This window comes from Camelus bactrianus, chromosome 2, assembly GCF_048773025.1.
Source record: "Camelus bactrianus isolate YW-2024 breed Bactrian camel chromosome 2, ASM4877302v1, whole genome shotgun sequence".
NCBI lineage: Eukaryota > Metazoa > Chordata > Mammalia > Artiodactyla > Camelidae > Camelus > Camelus bactrianus.
The window spans coordinates 31,140,234-31,161,852 of NC_133540.1; the positions used below are offsets into that span (position 1 = coordinate 31,140,234).

The 21,619-nt window shown below is 46.4% G+C and overlaps 1 protein-coding gene across 2 annotated transcripts in view; it reads right to left on the minus strand.

Annotated features, from left to right (window-relative positions):
• The window catches only part of ARHGAP10 (Rho GTPase activating protein 10), a 283,230-nt gene that overhangs the window by 8,436 nt on the left and 253,175 nt on the right, over positions 1–21,619 (minus strand). For both annotated transcript variants that reach the window (XM_045516376.2, XM_010954572.3), the window contains 2 exons: positions 16,577–16,736; positions 310–462 (listed from right to left, as the gene is read on the minus strand). In XM_045516376.2, the coding sequence (XP_045372332.2) occupies positions 310–462; positions 16,577–16,736 (313 nt within the window). The remainder of the gene's footprint in view (positions 1–309; positions 463–16,576; positions 16,737–21,619) is intronic.

Consider the following 21,619-nt stretch of genomic DNA (forward strand, 5'->3'; position numbering starts at 1 on the left):
AAGAGGGGTAAAAAAAACCTAAAAAAAAAAGTTCTTAAAAAATAAGCAGTTTCATAGATGCACAACCCACACCAAAAAGATTAGGTTCGAGCAGGTCTCTCGTACGGCAAATTTCCCCTAAGAACGTACTTGCCCTCGAACTAAAGCTAAGACAGTGTAAGACAAGGCTGTGAACGCTGCCCACGACGTCCAGGAGGCTGGGAGCACCGGAGCCAGCTTCCTCCGCGCGGGGAGCACAAACACCTGCTCAGGCTGATCCCGCCCCTCCGTGTGCCGCCCCACCATCGATGTCACACTCAAACCTCGTACCTGTCAGGTGGCTTGTCCGCTATGGTAGCAGGAAGTGAGGGAGGGAAAGGCGACGGCTTGGGTGAAGGCGGTGTAACAGCCGGGGTGCAGCTCGGGGTGGCTGGAGATTGGGGGTTAAGCCACTGCACCGTGGATGATCGTGTCTGGCTCGGGCTAAGGGTGGAAGTTTGGAGAACAGGATTAATAGTATAAAGCCCACAGAACACCAAATACATCACACTTCACTCTAAGTGGTGAGGATGACAGCTCCTTTCTCTCTCCGGATGGCCAAGTCCTTTCCATGTCCTCCCAGGTCTGTAGCCCCAAGAGCCACACCCCCAAACTAGAGATGCCTTATTGTACTTCTCCAGGTTTGTGGAGAAGACCTAGTCTTGTCCAACCTGGCGCCACATTGGCTCACTCATTAGGACACCAGAATCCAATGACCAAAACTAGTTGCTTGGACTTTTGAGACATTCAGGTTTTCTGCTTATAAAGTCACAAGAACCTACAGTCAAGCCCATGATCTACAGCTCTAAAACGTCAACACTTACCGCTTAATGTTTAAAGCTCTTCCATCTGGTCATGTACATGTAACAACTCAGAAAAAAAAATGCCAGTGGGAATCAAGATTCCTCTTGAGTGGACCAAACACTATCATTTAAGGGAGAAACCAATGAATAGTAAACCTTTGGTGAGCTTAACATTCATCCTTAATATTTGCAGATTTTGAAAATAATGTAAGAAGGTCAGTGAACGGACTCATGGAGGGGCCTCTATACGTGTCGATCTGAATTAAACGATTCTTCAGTGATTTCAAAACTGGAGGCTTGTCCCTACGGTCTTTGAAGCTTGCTTTAAAAGCCACCATGTGGAAAGCTCATTTCATTCCAATACATGTTTAACACACAAGTATCCAATGTTGCTGCACCCATATGCTCTGCATCTCAAATTCACCCTCTTTGGCTCAAACCAGTTTCCGTGAGCAGCTTCCTTGTCCTTCCACATTCCTGAGCATTATCTTTGATGCTTCTTCTCTAGCAGAACTAACGTCACGTCCTGGCCATTTTTACTTCAAAAAGCTCCCAGGGCCTGTCCCTTTGTCTCCCCTCTTGTCATTAACAGGAGACTACCCCATTCTCACCACCCATGCCCGTGTTACCCCTGCGGTCTCCCAGCCAAACCCCCAGCCCATTCCTCCAATTCGACCAGCTCAACTGGCCACACTCCAGCCACCTGGGTAAGACCTAGTCTCCCCCATCTGCCTCCCCAAGAACAGATGTATTCCCCCACCTTCCCTCCAGGGGCTCCCCCACTGCTCCAGCAGCCTGGCCACTCTGCCCACAGCTCCACTTCCTGACGGTCCCCCACCCCGTCTCACAGTCCTCCTCCCCTGCTGTCGGTCATCCGTCCCTTCCTCCACTCAGCCCCAGCTGCCTCCCCGGGAAGTACCACTCCTTTGGCCTCTTGAAGTCACAGACCTTCTCCGAAGGCCTGGAGCACCAATAGGTGGGAAGCCAGGTTGCCATGAGTTGTTCTGTGATGCTTTCAGACACTTCTCTCGCCTTTGTGGTAAAAGCGGGTGCTTAACTCTCTCCGGAGACCTCACAAAGCCAGGCAGGGTGCTTGGCACAGAAAGCCTTCAGCAACATCTGAGCAACCAATTCAGATGTTCTCACATGACAACCGGATTTTGTAAGTCAGGCACATGAACTATCACTGCATTAATCACTTGATAGGTATTTAGCACACAGAAGGTTTGCTACCCTTTGATCAGAAAAGGTGGAGTGCATTTTAAACACATTATCCTTCGAACAACATATTTATAGCCCCCCTTTGCAGCCATTCATTTGGAAGTCATAAAACCTATTTCATGCCAAGCAAAGAAACCTGTAAATCCCAAAGTGATCTACATCACCAGCAGCAAAGGCACTCAATTCTTTAGCAGAAAACGAACCTGTAACGGTGTCTTACTAATCAGTCAGGGAGAGGAAGGCATGAGTGACGCTCTGACAGGGAATTTAAGACCAGAGTTTTAGCCCAACCATTGCCATTTTCTCTCCCAGCAATTACTCGAGGTGCTTGGAGGTGGAGGTGGTGGTGGTGAAGGACGAGATGTTTTACCACACCGCCAACAGCCATTCCTCGTCATAGAGTTAAGCGCTTAAATGACAGCTGTCTACCTGCAGAGAGAGAGGACAGCCACGAGAGGAAGACAAAGCGACAATGTGTGGATTGATCAGGCTCTTTAAAACTAAAGATCATTATTTTATAGCTATTATCTACTTAATCCTCACATCTTTCTTTTTTAAAAAAAAAAGTGTGTGTCTGTGTGTTTTTGGGGGTTTTTTGTAAAGGGAAAATACCCCTTTTAAAGTGAAAGAATTGTTGCAAAGCAGATGCAGAGGGTAAGGGCTTGTCTGTCCTTAGGCAGGCTTTCTCCAGCCTGTCCCCAAACAGGAACTCAGGGTCAGATGTCCCAGTCCAGAGTCAAGCTCTCAACACAAGCCTTTTTTGTTTCTTCGTTTGTTTCCCATGATCTTTTTGTTGTCTTTCAACGTCCAGATGTGCTATGCGACCCTACACTCACTGGTTCGCCAAGAGAGCCCGGCAGACTCCAGCTTAGCCCTAAATTTCTCTATTTGAGCTCCTGGGTTTCCCCACAGCATCTCAGAAGTCCCAGCTCAGGACCTCTCCTTTGGATTTTCGAATCCCATGTGGACACAAACTTTGCAAGCTGGACTGTTCTTTGAGAGGAAGCAAAACCAAGTCTGGAAACAGTCTCTATGGAGATGAGGCATAAGAAGTCACATGGAGAACTGGAGTCCCGTGAAAGAGGAGACGCGCACAGCCAAAGTTTGGGGAACAGAACAGAGTAGCTGCGTGAAAATAAGAAACTTTTCACCAACATCTGCACCGGGCAGGAGTAGGGGTGAGGCAAGAAGCGGTTAAATAAATGTTCTGAGACCCAAGCAGAGTTCTCCCCTTGGCCAGCAAGGGCCAGAGGATGGCATGTCTCACAGGTGTCTCCCATAAGTAAACCACCCAAATCTTTCTTTTCAACACAGGAAATTGTAAACATGAGCTTCCTTCTATAAACCATCTCCCCCCTACTTTTTAGAATTTGGGGTTTATTTTGTTTTTTTGGTAACAAGGATCAAAAATTTTTTCTTAACTATTGAATTCTTTAGAATATAATACTTACATTTTGTCAAAAAGCAGTAGAAGAAAGTATTACTTTTTAAAAAATTTTTTATTGAAGTATAGCTGATTCACAATGTTGTGTTAGTTTCTGGTGGACAGCAAAGTGATTCAGTTATACACACAGATACAGATATTCTTTTTCAGAGTCTTTTCCATCATAGGCTATTACAAGATACTGAATATAGTTCCCTGCGCTCTACAGTAGGTCCTTGTTGTTTACTTGGAAAGTATTACTTTTAAAAGAGAATTTCTGATAGTCTCTTTCTCTTCTTTGATTCAAAGCATTTTAGAGGAACTCTAGGCATTTGGGAAATAACGGCCGATAGCAAAGGTCTAGCAGTTTTGCTCAGCCCAGGCCCTAGGAGAGAATGAGGTCCCAGGGCATCCATGTACGTAATGAATTAACATCTCTTCTCTACATCTAGAATCGTTCCAGCTACCTATGTGCTGGGACACAATTCTCTTTGGGTCTCCGGTGTTTCTGTACTTCTAGTGAGCAGACATACTGGCTGCTTTGGTCCTGGACTGTCTTTTCAAGGATGTTTGTAGAGCACAGAGCCTTGGAAGATAAAGTTTGTGTCTTCCTCTAGAGCGAACAGCAGGCTTGACCGCCTGTCATAAAAGATCTGGTTTTCCTGAAATCTGGGTTCCTCTCTTGTAACACTCCACAGGCAGGTGTCATCAGGCCCTCTGTGGGGACTGGGCCTTGAGGAATTCATACTCTGAGGACCATGATAGCGGTGATCAGTACAGTCCTCGACTCTGACTTGGAGTCCCCCATCTGCTTCCAGCATCCTTGGAATCATGGCAGGCAAATGTGGGAGTCAAATGTCAGGCTTCACACTTCCTGACATCAGCATCCTTGGGAGCAGGGGAAAACACTTGGGTCCTTTTTTGTATCCTGTGGTTCAGAGGAGAATCCTGGCTAAGAAAGTCTCGAGGTTAACAATCAAAAACGATACGTGACCTAAGAAGAAAAAGCCCATTCACTACCTGCTAGGACATAGAGAAATATTTTGAGTGTCCTCTTCTACCACTTTCCAAATTTGAGTATTTTAAAAAAACCTATTTAGTTCCTTCTTCCTGCTGCCCCTTTAACTATGGATTTTTGATGAGTAGGACTGGCATGATCGCAAACACGGATTTTACTTAATAATGAGCGGCTGACCAGTTACCAAAAAGCACCTACGTGCCGCACATTTCCTGAAAGCCAACTTGTGGTTTGCAAAACTGGAAGCAGAAGTCAACTCTTCCTGAAAAGCTCAAAAACCACATTTAGTGAAAACAGAAACAAATTACAGAGAAGCCCTAGTATCCGTTTCTCTGCTGCCTGTCCAGTTTCACACGCTAACCTGAAGGAATCTCGACTCTTCTCCGTTTTCAGGGCAGAAGAGCCAACACCATCACCACCTTTCTTTGAGAAGAACTCTTTCCTTCTTGAAGAAAAGAAAGGGAAACGAGAGGGTTTCAGTAAAAACACAAAGCTTTCTTACTGCTAACTCAAACTCATCCTTGAAAACACATATTGAACGTCTACCGGGCATGTATCCAGAGGGAACTCTAATTCAAAAAGACACCTGCACCCCAATGTTCACAGCAGCACTATTTACAATAGCCAAGACGTGGAAGCAACCTAAGTGTCCATCGACAGATGACTGGATAAAGAAGTTGTGGCTTATTTATATAATGCCATAAAAAAGAATAAAATAATGCCATTTGCAGCAACATGGATGGACCTGGAGAATGTCATTCTAAGTGAAGTAAGCCAGAAAGAGGAAAGAAAAATACCATATGATATCGCTGATATGTGGAATTAAACACACAAAAAAGGATAAACTTATTTACAAAACAGAAACAGACTCACAGACATAGAAAACATACTTATGGTTACCAGCGTGGGAAGGGATAAATTGGGAGTTCGAGATTTGCAGATACTAACTACTATACATAAAATAGATAAACAACAAGTTTATACTATAGAGTACAGGGAACTATATTCAATACCTTGTAGTAACTTGCAGTGAAAAAGAATATGAAAACGAATATATGTATGCTCATGTATGACTTAAGTATTGTGCTGTACACCAGAAACTGACACAACATTGTAAACTGACTGTACTTCAATAAAAATATTAAAGCCAAAAAGAAAAAGAAAAAGAAAGTGCACTGGGTATTCCTAAGGCAACAGAGGGGTCTCCTGCCTTGGGGCAGGGTGGGCGGAGGGGCTGGGGAATAGAACACATGTCTGTGAAGGTGATGAGAGAATTCCCCCCAACAGAAAGAACATGTGCCTTGGAGAAACAGGTCTGTATCTCCGGGACAGAGCCTGCGGCTTTCGCGACAGGAAGGAAGAAACCCTCAAGAACAAAGAATTATGATGGCAGCTGCGGATGTGTCCCCTCTACAGCTTTTACTTTTCGAAATCTAACAAACCAGCAGTATTGCTGCTTCTGGTTCAAACTGTGACCCAATCTTATCTAATGCCAGACTCCACGCGCCATGCATATTAAAAAAATTTCTGGCAGCAAAAGAGCACAAACATTTCGGAAATGGGGGAGGGGAGTCAGGGCCTTAACTTAAAATTCGGCAACAGCTGCACCCGTCACCCGAGCGCGTCTGCGTCTATAACAAACATTTCTTGCACAGCAGAGATGGGTCAGGCGGTGGGCAGTGCTGGCGATACAAGTCTTGGAGCACAGAGCGGAATTTAAAATTCGAAGAGAGAAAACATATTAAGAAAAGAAATGACTGCTTCTCTGAAGTGATTAACCCCCCCCCCCAACCAAGATCTTTGACTATGGTTTTCTGATGTCGGCATCAAGTCAAAAGTTTGCACTGGAAGGAAAGACATTCAAAACCTCATTTGCAAGGTCTCTGAGCAGAAGCTAACACATTAGTGAAATGATCTCTCATTCCAGCCCGGGAAACATACAGCATAAGTCTAGAACAGCTGTCCTGGGCAAAAGTGTTTGAAAATGTTAATAAAGACAGAAGGAAATATTGTAGATCTGTATATTATGGGAAATCTCTGTTCAAATAAATGCCACTGTTCTTCCTTAAGTGCCACAGAGGGAGAATTCCTCAGCCAGCACACTGCTGGGTCCAAATGAGCACAGGGAGGGGGACGCCAGGGGAGAAGAGCAAAAGCCTGGGTCAGTCACCGTAACCCACAGTGTTCAGTGAGGAGGCCTTTACTGACCATTAGGAGGGTTCGAAGTGGACCCCGTTCACTCATCATTCACGGTCTGAGAACCACCTGTCGGCCCCGTGCTAGGCCCTGGGGGGACACTCAGGGAACTGTGACATCTGTTTTGCACGAGCTCCCAGTCAGGTGAGAAGAGAATGACAGACTGATCGCCACAACACAGGGTGATGATGACGTAAAGAGTTCCCAGGGTCCCGCAGGAGAGCAGAGGAGGGGGCAGCCGACTGTCACGTGGGCACGAGGGAAGGCTTTCTGCCCTGAGCAGATGCTCCCATGGTCAGAATCACCACCTCCCTACCCCTGGGCAGTGCACCACCCACTCCAGGCTATGCTGTCTCTCCGCATGACACATAAGAAGACCACCACAGAGAGGTGAAGGTGCCTCACTGAGGGTCATGTCAGTCCTGAGCCCTGGTGCGACAGGCCTGCAGGGAGCTCACAGCCTTAAGTCCCTGCCAGGGGCTGGAACAGAACACAAGGGGCCGAATGGAGGTAGGTGGGAGGCAGAGATCCTCCGGGCACAGGACCACTGAATCTGACACTCCCAGACAGGGCAGCTGAAGGGTTTTATTACACAAATTGTAAGTGCATGAAATGCTGCCACTCTCAGAGACACCTGGCTTGTGAAGACAGCTCTGGCCATGTGCCCATTTGCAGTTCCTGAATCTCCCTAAGCTTGTTCCTTTTTTTTTTGTTTTAAAAGGGGGGGAGGGGGAGGTCACTTCTCACTCACAAAGGCTGGGGCACAGATGGCATTATTAGCCCCCACTGAGGGTCCACAACTGAAATCTGGGCAAGTTGCAATCTCCTTGGCCTCAGTTTCCTGAAAAGTGAAAGCACTGGTTAGTCGGCTGGGTGGCTGTGAGATGCAAATGACATGACAGCTGTAAAGCACACAGCAGTGAGTGGAGACAGGGAGAACCCAGTAACGACGCCCTTATTACGAGCATCAGGTGTTGCTGCCTCTGCCTTCCAGGCATACGCCATCACTGACGAATCGTTTTCTTTACCAAAAGACAACAAACGATGTCAAAAAGGGGAAAACTACAGATATTAGGTAAATGTCATCACTTAAAAAAATTGTTAAATACAATACGATCTCGTGGACTGGATCCTGGAACAAAAAGGACATGAGTGGAATCAGTGAAATCCAAATAAAGTCTGTATTTAATAGTATCATACCAATGTGAATTTCTCATTTTTAACCAAAGCACCACAGTTTTGTGTAAGATATTAACTGTAGGGGAAGCGGGGTGAAGGGTCTAAGGCGGACTCTACTATCTTTGTAAATTTTCTGTAAATCTACAACTATTCTGAAATACAATTTTTTTTAAACCATAGGTTGTAAAAAGAATGACCCCAAATAAACTTTTTATTCATTGAAATACTAAAGGCCTTTTGAAATTATGATTTCACACTTGAAGACATCCAAAAACCATAAGCAAAACTTTTGGTTGGTTCAGTGACATGAGAAGATATGTCAGTTACTTTTAAAAGCCACCTGCACAGCCCACCTAAAACACGGCAATTAATCACACTGGTTGAAACCAGGTTTTAAGAAACGTGGGCTTTTCCGAAAAGATCAGTTTCGTTTACAGACTAGATCGAGCGCAACAAACGTTTTCTGTAAAGGGCCAGACAGCAAATACATCCGGGTTTGCAGCCTGCAGGTCTCGCAAATGCTTAACCCTGCCATCACAGCAGCACAAAGCTGTCGCCGACAAAATGGAAATCACTGGGTGCCGAGGTTCCAGCAAAGCTTGACTGATGATCACAGGCAGCAGTTGGCTGATCCCTGGAGCAGATGGACCAGATGAGAATCCACCTTGTAGTGGAGAGCTGTGGGAGATGAAGACAACGACGGCAGACGCCCCGGCGCTTGAGAAGCCTGCTCTCCTCCATCTTCCCTGCTCTATGGCACGGGGATCCCGTGCGTGCCAGACACCAGTCGGCAAACACCCAGGACGTTCCTGTAGCAGCAGCTCTCCCCCACAACTGCTCGTGGTCACCTCCATGCAGGAGGGAGGCAGCCAATACATCAAGCCAGCACAGAAAAGCAACAGCTCGATCACCCTTGAGAAAAGCCCCTTCTGCAGGAAGTGGGCAGGGAGAGGGGGAAGGGCACCGAAGGAAATCCCTCGAGCACAGATAAATAAGACAAAGCCTTTTGGGGCTGGACACGGCCACCCTGGACTCTCATTCCCCCGATGTGGGATGCCAAGGCTGCCGGGGGCAGCACCATCCTATCACCCCAGATCTTACAAAGTTCACCCCCAGCTTGATCATTTTCTTGGGTTTTGCCATGAAAGAAATCTCAGAATTACATCTCTGGCCAATCTTTCCCTGAGCGTGTTCCTTGAATTCCATTTCTCTTCTCCCAGATGATCACTATGGAATCAGGTACGAGGGCTGGATGGGAGCTTGCTCGCTGAACAGAAAAGGAGCTATCGCTTCCTTTCAGAAAGTCGTGGGGCTTTACAGGTCTCAGCAGGGTCACTGACAGGGATGTCTCTACCAGCTCGATTCATTTGTGGAAAACAGCCATGAAACAGGGGCTCTAAAGCACAGCTCAAAAGGGGTACAACACTACTCTGCCAAGAAAGCCCTCTGGTCACCCCCCCCCCAGCTGTTTTGCAGGTTACCGACGGTGACAGGTGAGCTCCCCTCACCGCTCAGAATACTTCACAGAGGCGGCTGGGTCCCAGTGGGAAGCCCATGCCTTGGTCATGCGATACTCAAGGGCCCTGTTCTCAGAGGCTTCTCCAAGGGAGGCACTGACAGAGCCAGGTGCCCTGAGTCCTCCCGGAAGAACTACTGTAACTGCTGGAAACGACACAACTTCAGGTCAATATCTGAGGCTTCTCTGGGACAAGCGAGGTTAATTCCCTGCGTCATTTAGTGAGGAGATCACATAACTGGTGAACCAGGAAGTCAGGTCAAGCTAAACTAAGAGCATCAAATTAGGTTCTCAGAGGAAAGGAAGAGGCAAGCAGGTGGCCGCCTAGGGCCCCCAGGGGAGCCGTGACTGGGCTTTATTACATGTGGTACCTTGAACACAACAACCCCAAGGGGCTCTTATTCCCCCTTTACAGATAATCTTGCTAAGCCTTGGTTTGCTCCAGCCATTTGCGTAAGGCCTCCAAAGCTTTAAGAACCAGAATAAGGATGCAACGCTCGGTGTGACTCAAAAGGCAGTGCTTTCCCGTTCTAACTCATGGTCCTCCGACTTAGGGAAAGCGCACGGGGTCCCTGCCTGCATTTCAATGCTGAGACACAGCCAACCAGTCTACGCACGGCCAGTGACAAATTACAACAACAGAAATCCATGAAACTAAGAAGAAAAAGAAAAACAAAACAACACTCACAAGGATTGTTTTTCTTTCTTTGTTTTTTTCTTTTTATTGAGTCTTAAAGCAGTAGAAAAGCTATTACCAAAATTCAGACGTGTGCCTTTCTTTTGGGAAGTCAACTTTTCATCACAGGCCTTAAAAGTTACAGGAACGATCGACAACCTGGCGTGAAAATAAACCCTCCGTGTCTCAGAACCTGTAGTTCACAGTACAGCAAAGAAAGGCGTGAATTAGGCCCCACGCAAGTGCCAAGTGCACAGTACAAATACCAAAAATACCCCAGAAGACACAAGGGGCAGGTATGGAAGGCTGGGAAGATGCGAGGTAGTCGGTCCAGCAAAATTCCTATAAAAGTTGGAGGGAAGAGTGAAGAAAACACACAGAACTAAAGTCATCCCCCCTAAAATGCATGTGACTAGGCTGATGGTCGACGGCCAAGTATGTGGGCCCTGAGCTTTCCTGGATATCATGTTACTCATAAAAAGATTATGGAAGCTGCCCTGTTGCAAAATATCAAATTTCCAAGCTTCTCACTCTGGTGCAGGGGACGATGGCCTCCTCCCCAAATCACAGCCAGAGGTGCTGGATGATGAATGTGCAGCAATTCCGATTCAAGTGTTTATTCTCCATAGATAATTATAAACCACAGCCACCTGACTTAACACAGGGTCAGCGCTCCCTCATCAAAACAGGGGCAGCAGCCAGCCGACAGCCGCTGGCATCTCCCTGGGTCTCAGAATCAGGGGGAAGCTACAACTTGATGAGGTTCCCACATGCGACCAGACAATTTCAGTAACGACAGTAAAACAGATCTAAGGGAACCACAGATCACAGGGGCAGACAGATCAGGGTCAGGCTCCACCTGTACCCTTTACTGTGTGGCCTGGGGCAATTTTCCTACCTCTCTGTGCCTCCGTTTCCCTACCTTTAACAATGAGTCTGTCTCTGGGGGGAGGGTATATAGCTGAGTGGTAGATCGCATGCTTACTTAGCATGCACAAGGTTCTGGGTTCAATTCCAGTACTGCCATTGAAAAAAAAAAACAAACAGAGTATATCTCTATTCCACTGGCTTTGACATGAGGACTAACATGAAATGTTTATCAAGCAGCTACAACGAAATGAGGTGGCTCCCAACAGCTAACACACAGTTATCAAGATTTCTCCACAGCCTCTAATCACCAGCCACTGCTGAAGCCAAAGCTTCTGCTCTAAGTCTCCAGCCCCCCAACAGGTCCAGAAGGGGCTAACCTCTGAGCAGAACTCCCAAGGCTGCCGGGGCTCCCAGCACGGCGACGCGCTCCTCCTGCTCACCTGCCCCGGGCTTCCTGACACTTGGGCTACCTTAGACCTCAATCTTCCTGAACCCACCAGGGACTCTTCTGCTCACTGAGGATGGGAGAGGGGACTGGCTTCCAGTTTACAGCACCCAGCACCAGAGGGTACATCCACCCATGTGACAGCACAAGCTCTACCAAGACCCTGGTCCATGGAACCCACCACTTTCCATAACCAGTGCCCATCTACAGAGAAGCAGAGAAGGAGAGGCGCTCTCCCCCTTCCTTAGGTTGTGATCTCCTGACTCGCCAATAAAGACGCTGGGAATTTCTGTGATGGATAATTCACTTTGGTGGTGGGGGGCTTAAATACCACCCTCTCCTGATCTCTTTTTAAATTTACATAGCTTTTCTCCCCTTGTTTGAAAAGCCATATGTCTTAGTCAAGTTAGCAAAAAAGCAGATATGCAAAAAAAAAAAAAAAACCCCCAAACCCAGAACTTTTAAAAGATAAATTCCCTATTTTCTTTGCAAACCATCATCATAAGAAGACAGATACAGATTAAAGACATCAACTCCTAGGGTGGACTGACTGGCCCTGGCAGGGTCAGGAGCAGTAAAGTCAAGGAGCGATGGGGTTAAGGCAGCCCTCCCTGCAGGGGTGGAGGAGAGTTCAACAGGGAAGAGAGAGGAAGGGAAGAGGTGAAGACAACGTTGGCCTACGTACAACTGCTACCTTATCATTTCTGGGTGTGCACCCAATTTCAGCAAAATCTGCTAAAAACTGCTTAAGATGATTATTTTTCTGAACTTCAGACAAATCACTTGTGGTTTGCTGTGAGACACAAATCAATGTAAGGCGTACTCTGATATCTCCCCACAAAATTCATCAACTCCTGAGAAAAGCAATCATGGAACCAAGAGTCCAGTAATTTCCAGTGCCCAGTAGTTGTCTCTGGGGAACCTCTATTTGTTTGCCCAGCTCAGAGGACATTATTTCATAGACAAGAATAAAAACAGTCACCAGTGAGGGCGCACGGAGTCTGTGGATGACACGCACAAGGCTGTAAGTGGGCGTGCGAGTCTGCTGTCTAATGACTTTAAGCAACTAGCATCATGTCTGGGTAGCCACGAATCTCTGCCACGCAACAGTGGCTCAGGGGAGCCCCTGGGAGCATCTTCACATTCAGGATAAACTAAGCCACGCCTCTCACGGGGTGGGAGAGAAGGACTATTGCCCCCTGGCCTGCCAGAGCACAGACTGAGTTACAGCTCAGGGTCCCAACACTCCCAGCTACCATCTTGAATGTGGGAATGTGCCAGTTTTTCATCTGAAATACATAGAGGAAACAGATAGCAATGTCCACTATCTCTTACAAGAGACTTTCTTTTGTGGCAGGGAACTGGAGGGAAAAAAAAATTGCTTGTCAAGGACTTGCTCCATCATTTAAAAATCGAAGAGAAACCTCCTTTATTGGGAAAAAGAATGACTTTGGAACATGTGAAATACCTTGACCTATGATGTAATGTCCTCTAAGGAGACTGAGCCAGCAATTTTTCACTGGCAATGAAGTCGCCCATCACCTCAATGAGTGTACAGGTCGTAATAGCTCCAGACTGACTGACTGCAATAAATAAGACCCACAAGTCATAAACATCAGCGGAAACCCAAGAAATGCAATTCTGCTATATTGTTTTCTACCTGTCAGAGGCCACAGCTGTATTTACACACCGCCTGTATCAGAATCGCAGCTGCTGTAGGTTTTCCTCTGTAAGTTTGCTTCCCGGTGGCTGGGATCACGGCATTTCTGTACGACAGAGCTACAGGGGTCCTAGGTGATCTGTATATATTTGGTCTTCATTTTTCAGGACCTGAGATTAAGGCAAGTGTGAATTTTGGAACAGAGAGTCACCGCTCTAGATTAAAACCAGGCAGTCCAGGCAAGGCCTCGTTGTTTAAGGCTCTGAGTAGCATGTCAATGACCTTGGCAGCAGCTTTGGTTTTATTCGATTTATTCAGATGCTACTATAATCAATACTGTGCAGCTGGTATGCAGAAATGATAGATTAAAAAAGAAAGAAACGAAAAGGAAAGCAAAGCACACGATGAGAACTAAATGTGCAAATGCTAAGGACCTTTTTTTTTTTAATGCTATAAAGAGAAAATGGTGAGATTAATTCTGTGAAATTCCTCGGGGAAGAGTTTTTTATCTTTATAAAGAAGGAGGAAGATGGATCAGAAACCAAACATAGCTGCCTAAGAGACACTCAGTGACACACAGAAAGAAATGAGATTTCCAGAGGGAAAGCATTTTGACAAATACATAATCATTAAAATAGGAAATAAAATATGTATTCATAACTATGTCAAGTATCACTAAAAAGTTCAAAGGGTGTAAGAAATTCCCATCATCAAGAATTTTACGGTCAGTCTTGGGGTGAGAGAAAAATTAAACAGGGTTATGGACCTCGTGTTGGTGTGCCCCTCCCAGGGGTGGTATTAGGAGGCGGGGCCTTCGGTGGGGGGAACCAGGATTAGGTGAGGTCGTGAGAGTGGAATCCTCAGGAATGCGGTGAGTGTCCTTCTAAGAGCCACCAGAGAGCCTGCTTCCTCCCTCTGCTCTCCATCACCTGAGGATACAGGGGGACGTCAGCAAGTCTGCAAACCAGAAGCAGACTCCCACCAGACCCTCCAGGCTGACACCCTGATCATGGACTGCTGGCCTCCAAAACTGTGGGAAATAAATTCCTGTGGTTCACAAGCCCCTCCATCAAAGTACTGTTGTGACAGCAGCTGGAACTAAATAAGATAGATAAGCAGGCAGATGGAGGTGCTGACGTAGATACCTAGATACACATCCACACTACTGCTACCAGGTAACGACACACGGTAAGTACTCACTAATAATGGGAGGGATCCGTTTCCTAGCATCAGGGATTGGCTATAGACAGAGAAGGGTGTTATTTACAATCCTCCCGTAGATCAGAGCAAGAGAGAGGGCTTCCTGGAAGTGAAAACTAAATTAAGCCCTGAAGACAAGTCAGGATTATCTTGAGCAAAAAGGGAGACACTTCAGGCAGAGGGAGTCCAAGTCTGCAGGAGGCACACAGGGGCTGCTTGAGGACCACAAACACTATCCCAGGAAGAGAAAGGCGGGGGAGTGGGGACCACTGTCACTCTCCCACGCACACTCCTTAGAGAAGCTGTTTACAGCAGCACGTGCCTAGAGCCATGAGGGGAGGGACGGACAGGAGTCTGTATCAGGGCTTGCCAAACACCACTTGGGAATACGTTAGAAATGCACATTTTCAGGCTCCCCCTCAACCCTAAGAGTCACTCTGGGGTGGGCCCCAGCACTGTGGGCTTCACAAGCCTTCCAGGGATGCTCAAGTCTCAGAAGAGTTCCCCGATATAATGAGAAATCTGGACTGAAAGGTCCTCAGGTCAGTCCTTTCAAAGATACACAGGAAACATCCTACAGACTGAAGAGAAACAGAGATGAATTTTCTCCAGTGCACAGAAAAAAAACAGTCAAGCTCTTCCAGTAGGAGAAAGCCTACATTATGACCAGAATCTCCTTTCCGGACTTGCTTCAACGACTTATTTCGCCTCCTCTCCCTTTCTGGCCTCTCAAGGTTGGAGTGCTTTCAGTGACATTTTTAAATCTGTATGAATAGGAAGCTGGGGGAATTCACTCCTCGTTGGATTTATGACCCAAAATATTAAGTTCTTCCTGTTTCAGCCACGGACGTGCTGTGAATTGAGCTGTGGCTGTATCGTGGCTCAGAATGCCACTTCTCCACGGAACCACAATGGAAGAAGAGTGACCAACACCACCATTCTCCACTGACTGTGATAGATCTTACTGACAGACATGATGCGAGATCTGGTTTGTGCTTAAACACACACATACTCACAATACAAACACACATACACACACAACACGAATTGGACCCCTAGAGCGCCCAGGATTACAGATTCTCATTCCTCTGTAACCATTGTCTTTGTTACTTGGAGCACCAAAGTGGAATAGTGTTCTTATTTTGAAAGAAAGAATTGCAGCCGTGACAGGCATGCGTGAGAACATATAACTCAAATCCATCACGCACAGTCTTCAGCACTTAAATATACATACGTGACCATCTCGAAGGGACAAAAAAAAAATCTCATCTGGGGAACGGGTATCCATATTTCAAGTTTCACTTTGATTTTCCCTTAGATTTTCAAAATCTCCAGGTCACCCCCAAATTTTAGCATACCAAATCTCTCCCAGCCTCTTTTAATACTTAATAAGTTCATAATGATTTCATATGAATCCAGCAGTAACTATAAAAAGCCAAGGAAATATGAGGAACACTCGCTAACTCCATTTAAAGTCCCAAGAATGCCCAGCGAGGGTCAAATGACATCATTATCTGTGACTTATTTTAAGTAACTTAGATTTTTTTTAAATTTTTTTTAATTTTAAAGACAGGACAGCCAAATACTCTCAGGCTGAATTATAGATGTATTTTTAGATGTAACTTGACTGACTAATCAAGTAATGTTACAGAATTATTAGTGGAGTTCTATTTTATTTTTTTTTCTCCTTCTCTGAGCATTTGTTTGAAATCTGACGTCCCACATCACCACTAATCTGCATTCACCCCCCAGCCTCAGTAAGCACAGAAAGACGAACCCTCACGGGGTCAAACCAGGTCCACGGCAGTTTGTCTGCACTGATGTTATTTGTCCTAATGTACCTCAGCTGATCTGCGCACGCCAGGCACTAAACCAAACCGAGAAGATACAATCAGGTATTTCACCCATCAGTTGTCAGTTACTCAGGGTGCTAATGGAGTAGACAGGGCAGGACGCTAGTATAAAGCTCTCAAAAGTTCATATAAATGAAGCGTCCTTCTATAGGAAATGTCAGAAGTCTGCATCGATCATGATATATGCGTTCACATCTCTCTAGAAGTTTGCACACCTAGTGAGAAAGCATCCTCTGTGCAACCCCCAACGGGCACGCAGTGAACTTAAAGCAGATCTGAAACAGCACTCACCCACCCCTTCCATCCTGGGAACACCGAGACCCTGTTCAAGAAGGGCCTTGTTTCATGGGCCCTTCTCCCTTGGGCAGCCCCACTGAGGAGAGAACAAAAGTCCTTAGATCTAACGGCCTCAGTACCCGCCAGACAAGCACACTTTTAAATGAAGGTCACAGCCCTCCTCTGTCCCTCAGAACCAAACAGAAGAGCACAGCTACTTACACAGTGGACACCCAGTCCCCAAAGCTGCCCCCATCTGCCAGAAGGTGATTTCTGTCTGGTCCGGGAGGCCCGTAGGCAGCGGCCATCGTGGGAGACGGGGAGGAAAGTGAGTCCAGGCTGCTGGGAGGGGTGTCCTCCTTGAGAAGACTGGGGTTGTCACCTAGGGAGGAGAAAAAGGCATCAACTTTCACACAACCACAAACAAGTACGCGGCATCGCTTGATTGGTCAATCAAATTATATTCAAAATTACATTTACAGTTCAGTCTGAGAGTATGTTGGTGTCCTATCTTTAAGGATTCTGTTGTTGATTTATTTTTTAACCAAAGATGCTTAAAATAAATCATAGACAATACACAGTGAGGAGTGTTTTTCCCACAAGAAGAAAATAATGCATATCAGACAAGATGGAAGATGAAATGCTTTCATGGTGGCCCCAACGACTCCCTGCTCTATAAGGAGCACAGACATAAGTCAATGACAACCTTGAGAGCCACTCAGAGCAGTGTACCAGCCCTGCGGAGTCCAGCCTCTCGCTTTCTAGTCTTTAAGCCACTGCTGGTCTCCACCCGGCACATAACAAATCAAACAACTTGCAAGGGACCTGGTCTTCTGAGCCGATGTCTCGGATGATGATTTAACAGCCCAATTTGTTAAATCCGGGACACAGAGGAACTTCCATGTTCCTGTGAATATTAGGGAGGAGGTTCTACAAGAACCTACAGTGACTGCAGGGGATGACTTTAAACCAAAACTTAAAAGCATTTCTTAAATGGGTTGCATGAGTTATTCACTCAAAGAGGATCATTTTATAAAATATGTTGAGTATCATTCATGCACACTATGGGCTTGGGTAGAAGATGGAGAAGAGCTCCCAAGAGCAGCCATTTCCCTCAACTGCTCTTTTGGCTTTTGCAGTTCTCCTGGCTGCCACCAACGCACCTGAAGTCCCCATTGAAGCTTGGAGCCTTCAGCCAAAGTGACAGTCCCCGTTACATAGTGACTGCTCCGGGGTGTCTTACGGAAGCAGCAACTTACTAAGACAGCGCCGCCTCGGCCTAGATTTTATAAATGACGGGTCCTAACTGTTGTTCAACAAACCACCATGGAACCAGATGACACACATGACCCAGCCCCACACAGCTTCTAGCTGATGAAACCTTCCTTCTTCCTCAGCCCTCTGTCCCAGAAACAGAGCCTGCATGAGCGCCAACAACAGCAAGGCTCCTGCTCTCCAAAGACTGTCTTAGATGGACTTCAAGTTTACTGATCACAGAGCCCAAGAGAAACACTGGGCTCTGAGTGAGCTCCACCCTGAGATACTAACCTTGAAAACTGACTGTAGAAAATAATTCTTCCTTGACTCTGACCCAGCTTACAACTAAGGCTAAAAGAACCTTCCAAGTGAGATCTAGAAAAGCTGGATTCAGGCAGGTAGGAATGAGAGGCGGTGGTGATGGCTGAAGAAGGGATTCTTTACAGAAGCAGCTGGGGGGATGCATGACCCTGTGCAGAAGATTGTGGTAAAGGAGAGTCTTCAGAGCTTCCATTTTCTAAGCACATGTCAGGGAGAGACATCTGGCGGCACAAGAGGTGAGCACACTCTCTGTGGGCAGGTCTTGTCCCAGCCCACGTCTCTATAAGCCTTGCCCTGTCCCTGTTCACAGGCACACAGTCCAGAGAACTGCATGTTTCCTCTTTCAGTCAAGTCCCTGTTTCTATAGCCCTCCACCCCAAAGGTATTTAGCTAACTGAAATAATCCAGCCCCAAACAGAATGGCTAATTCTCAGGCAAATGACCTGAAACCCACTGACAGACCACTACGATTTCTTGTTGACTTCTTTTCCTTCTGGGATACAGTCCACTTTGAAACAAAGGCGGCTTCTCCCTCAGGGCCTGGATAGCTCAATTCATCCAGTTCTCTTCTGCAAACGAGCCCAAGAACAAAGGTTTTCCCGGCCCCTGGCCTGTGCCCCTCGGTCATCTGGGCAATGACACCCTTTGAAACTAAGATGGTCTCACATGTAACCCGGGGAAACGCCTGAATGTTCAGCTACACAACAGCTGCTGATTCAGGGCTTGTCTGGAAGCTGCAAAATATGGCTGGTTCTGAAGCAGAACAGGACAACCCCCACAGTGAGTCACACGCCAGCATTCTCCTGGCTGCAGGAGGCTGGATGCCAGCCCTCTGCATCCTGGGCCTCGGGCCCTGTCTCTGGGGCCAGACATGACACGGGGAAAGCAGCTGATAAGAGTCTGGGCCCAGCTAGTCCCCAACTCACTCCTCCAGGGAGAAACCTGTCAGTGAGCAGCAGCTTTGGGGAAGTCGAGCCCAAGGTCTAAGGTTCCTTTCAAAAGGTCCCTGAAATGTTTTCGCAACCAGATACGCACACTCCCCAACACCACCCCCAGTCCTGTCCCCAAGCAGACTGCCACAGCACGAACTCATTCAGCACATTCACTCACACGCTAGTAAGAGAATTTCTCTCTTCCTTTCTGCCAAAGAGTGGCAATCTGAAGCCTCAAGTGAAAAGAATACAGAGAGAAGGAACAGGTTTGCACAAACTCATCAGATGAAGAGATCCCTCAGCCTGCTTTACTGCTTTCTGTGTCCCCAAATTCCTTCTCCTCTCATGGCTCAGGAATGAGCTTACCAACTAGAGAATCATTGAATTTGAAGAAACACTAATATCAGGCAACTAACAGTTAAGTATTCTAAAACTTCAGTTCATCAAAATCAAATGACTTCTTTTGAACTAGTCTGAAAATAATCAAGCTTCAAAAAAAAAGTTCTATGTTTGACAATTTAGGTAATAAAGATTTTTCAATCCTGTGAAACGAACTTGCATTTGAGAATTAACGTCAGGCACACTCATCATTTGTCACCTTTGGCTTCTTTGGAGCGTCACACAACTGCTTTCCTTAGATGCTACCCTTTCACAGGCACCCACAGCCAGACACGTCACCTACGAGTAACAAGGCTGTTCCGGGTATGGGAACAAAAATGGGGCTGAAGGACTGTCACTGTAAACAGACTCCAAGGTAAGACACTCACGAGATACAAGCACCATCATCCAGAAAAGAAAATGGCTTTCTCGCCACATCCAGCTCCACTCCCACCTTCCCCACCAAGCGCTCGCCAACCACCTTTTCTGTGGGTTCTCTTTTCTCACAACTGCAAGCAGCAATCAAGTTTACATGGCAGTGTCTATGAATGGTTTCATGACCTGGTTTTAGCTCTCCATCTCTGTGATGCATCTTTAAAGGGTGAAGACCGTATCTCATCTTGGTAATCTTTAGAGAACACAACACAGTGCCAGGCAAATCAGGAGGCTTTCAGGAACTACTGACTGTGAACACACTGTCACAGAAAAGATCGAGAAATTGAAAAGCCAATGCCTCTAGGAATTAAGAAAAGGCAAGGGGAGGGGAGGAGGTGAAATCTATAAACCTCAAACAACTGTCACAAAATCTGCACAGTTTCTGAGGATCAAGCCTCATCTCTCTTTAATCAACCAGCCTTTACTGAGCTTCCACACACAAGGTACACAGTGGATGCCGAGTTACAAAGGTGAGGAATCGGTCCCCAAGCCGAAGGGGCAGAAGACAGCCAGGTAAAGACATCATAGCAGAAGGTGGGTGGAGCTTTCCATATCTCACTGAGGCATCCGGATTTGTGCTCTGGGGATTAGGAAGTCATTGCAGGGATTAAGCAGCAAAGTAATACTATCAAAAGAATCGATGCAAGAGATATTCAGGTATTACAGCTATCAGAACTCTGTGAGCAGAGGTGAAGGGTGAAAGAGGAACCTACCATGAGCCTCAAGTTCTTGGCTTAGGAAACTGGGTGAACGGTGAATTATCGATTGAAACAGGGAATGAAAAACAAGGAGCAAGATAAACAACACAGGGAACTATTCAATGGCTTGTAGTAATGAAAAAGAATATGGAAAGGAGTATTACATATATATATTACATATATAAAACCAAATCATTATGCTATATACCAGAAACTAATTTACGATTGACAGCATCGTAAATCAACTATACTGCAATTATAAAAATGGGAAAAAATAAAACAAGGAGCAAACGGGGTTGCAGACATGCTGGGGCTGAGCTGTCAGTAACAGATCCGGGGACGATGTCCAGAGGAGAGCTGCTTATTCGGCCCCAGGGCTCTGGGGCAGTTTCACTGATGTAAGAGGCACGTGGTTAGAGCTGAAGTTGTGGGATCGGATGGACAGAGCAAAGGGGAAGATGGAGAAATGTAAGAAAGCCCCAGAGAAACCTCAGCATAAGGAGCGGGCTTCTCCCTACTGGTGGCCGTGGTTATTGCTGTTATCATGGTAAATAGAGAGAGGTGTTGTCTTGCAAGTATTTCGGATTCTCTCTTGTCATCCCAACAGACATAGATTCTCATTAAAAAAAAAAAATAGACAAAAAAAAAAGTATTGAAGAGAGTGTGCCTTTCACGCCAGCTACTAGATTTCAGCATTTAGTCTGATTTCCTTATGACCCTAAGCACGAGCACAAGTGTTTCGTTTCCATGAGAGACTGACACAAGCTGGAACGACTGGCAGAAAGCTGAACAGGCAGACGGAACATGCATTTGATCATTGCACCATAGCTAACAATACGGAGCATGCTTATCGCCTACATTTTAACATGCTGATACACTTTTACTCTAGTTAGCTGGGCGTTCTTGTTCTGATGGTGACAAGCAATGCTCTCCACTCGCCTTCTGCTCATTTCAGGGAAACGCAGCTGCTGCGGCACTGCTGGAAGGCCCGAGGCTGAGAGCTGCCCTCCCCTTGTGTTCATGTCTTCTTTGTCCTCCCCGCAGATACACTTTCCAGCCGTTATGGAGTCAGAGAGAGCTCTCTTGCCTCCCTACCTGTTGTTCTCTACTTAGCCTAGCGTGTTTGAATGTTTGAAGACAGTTTGGAAAATTTCTCAGAGATGGGCTGTCTCCACTAGTAAGGCTAGTCCACGATGCCCTCTCTCAAACACCCTGGCTTATGAATTAGCAGAAGAAAGAAAGAA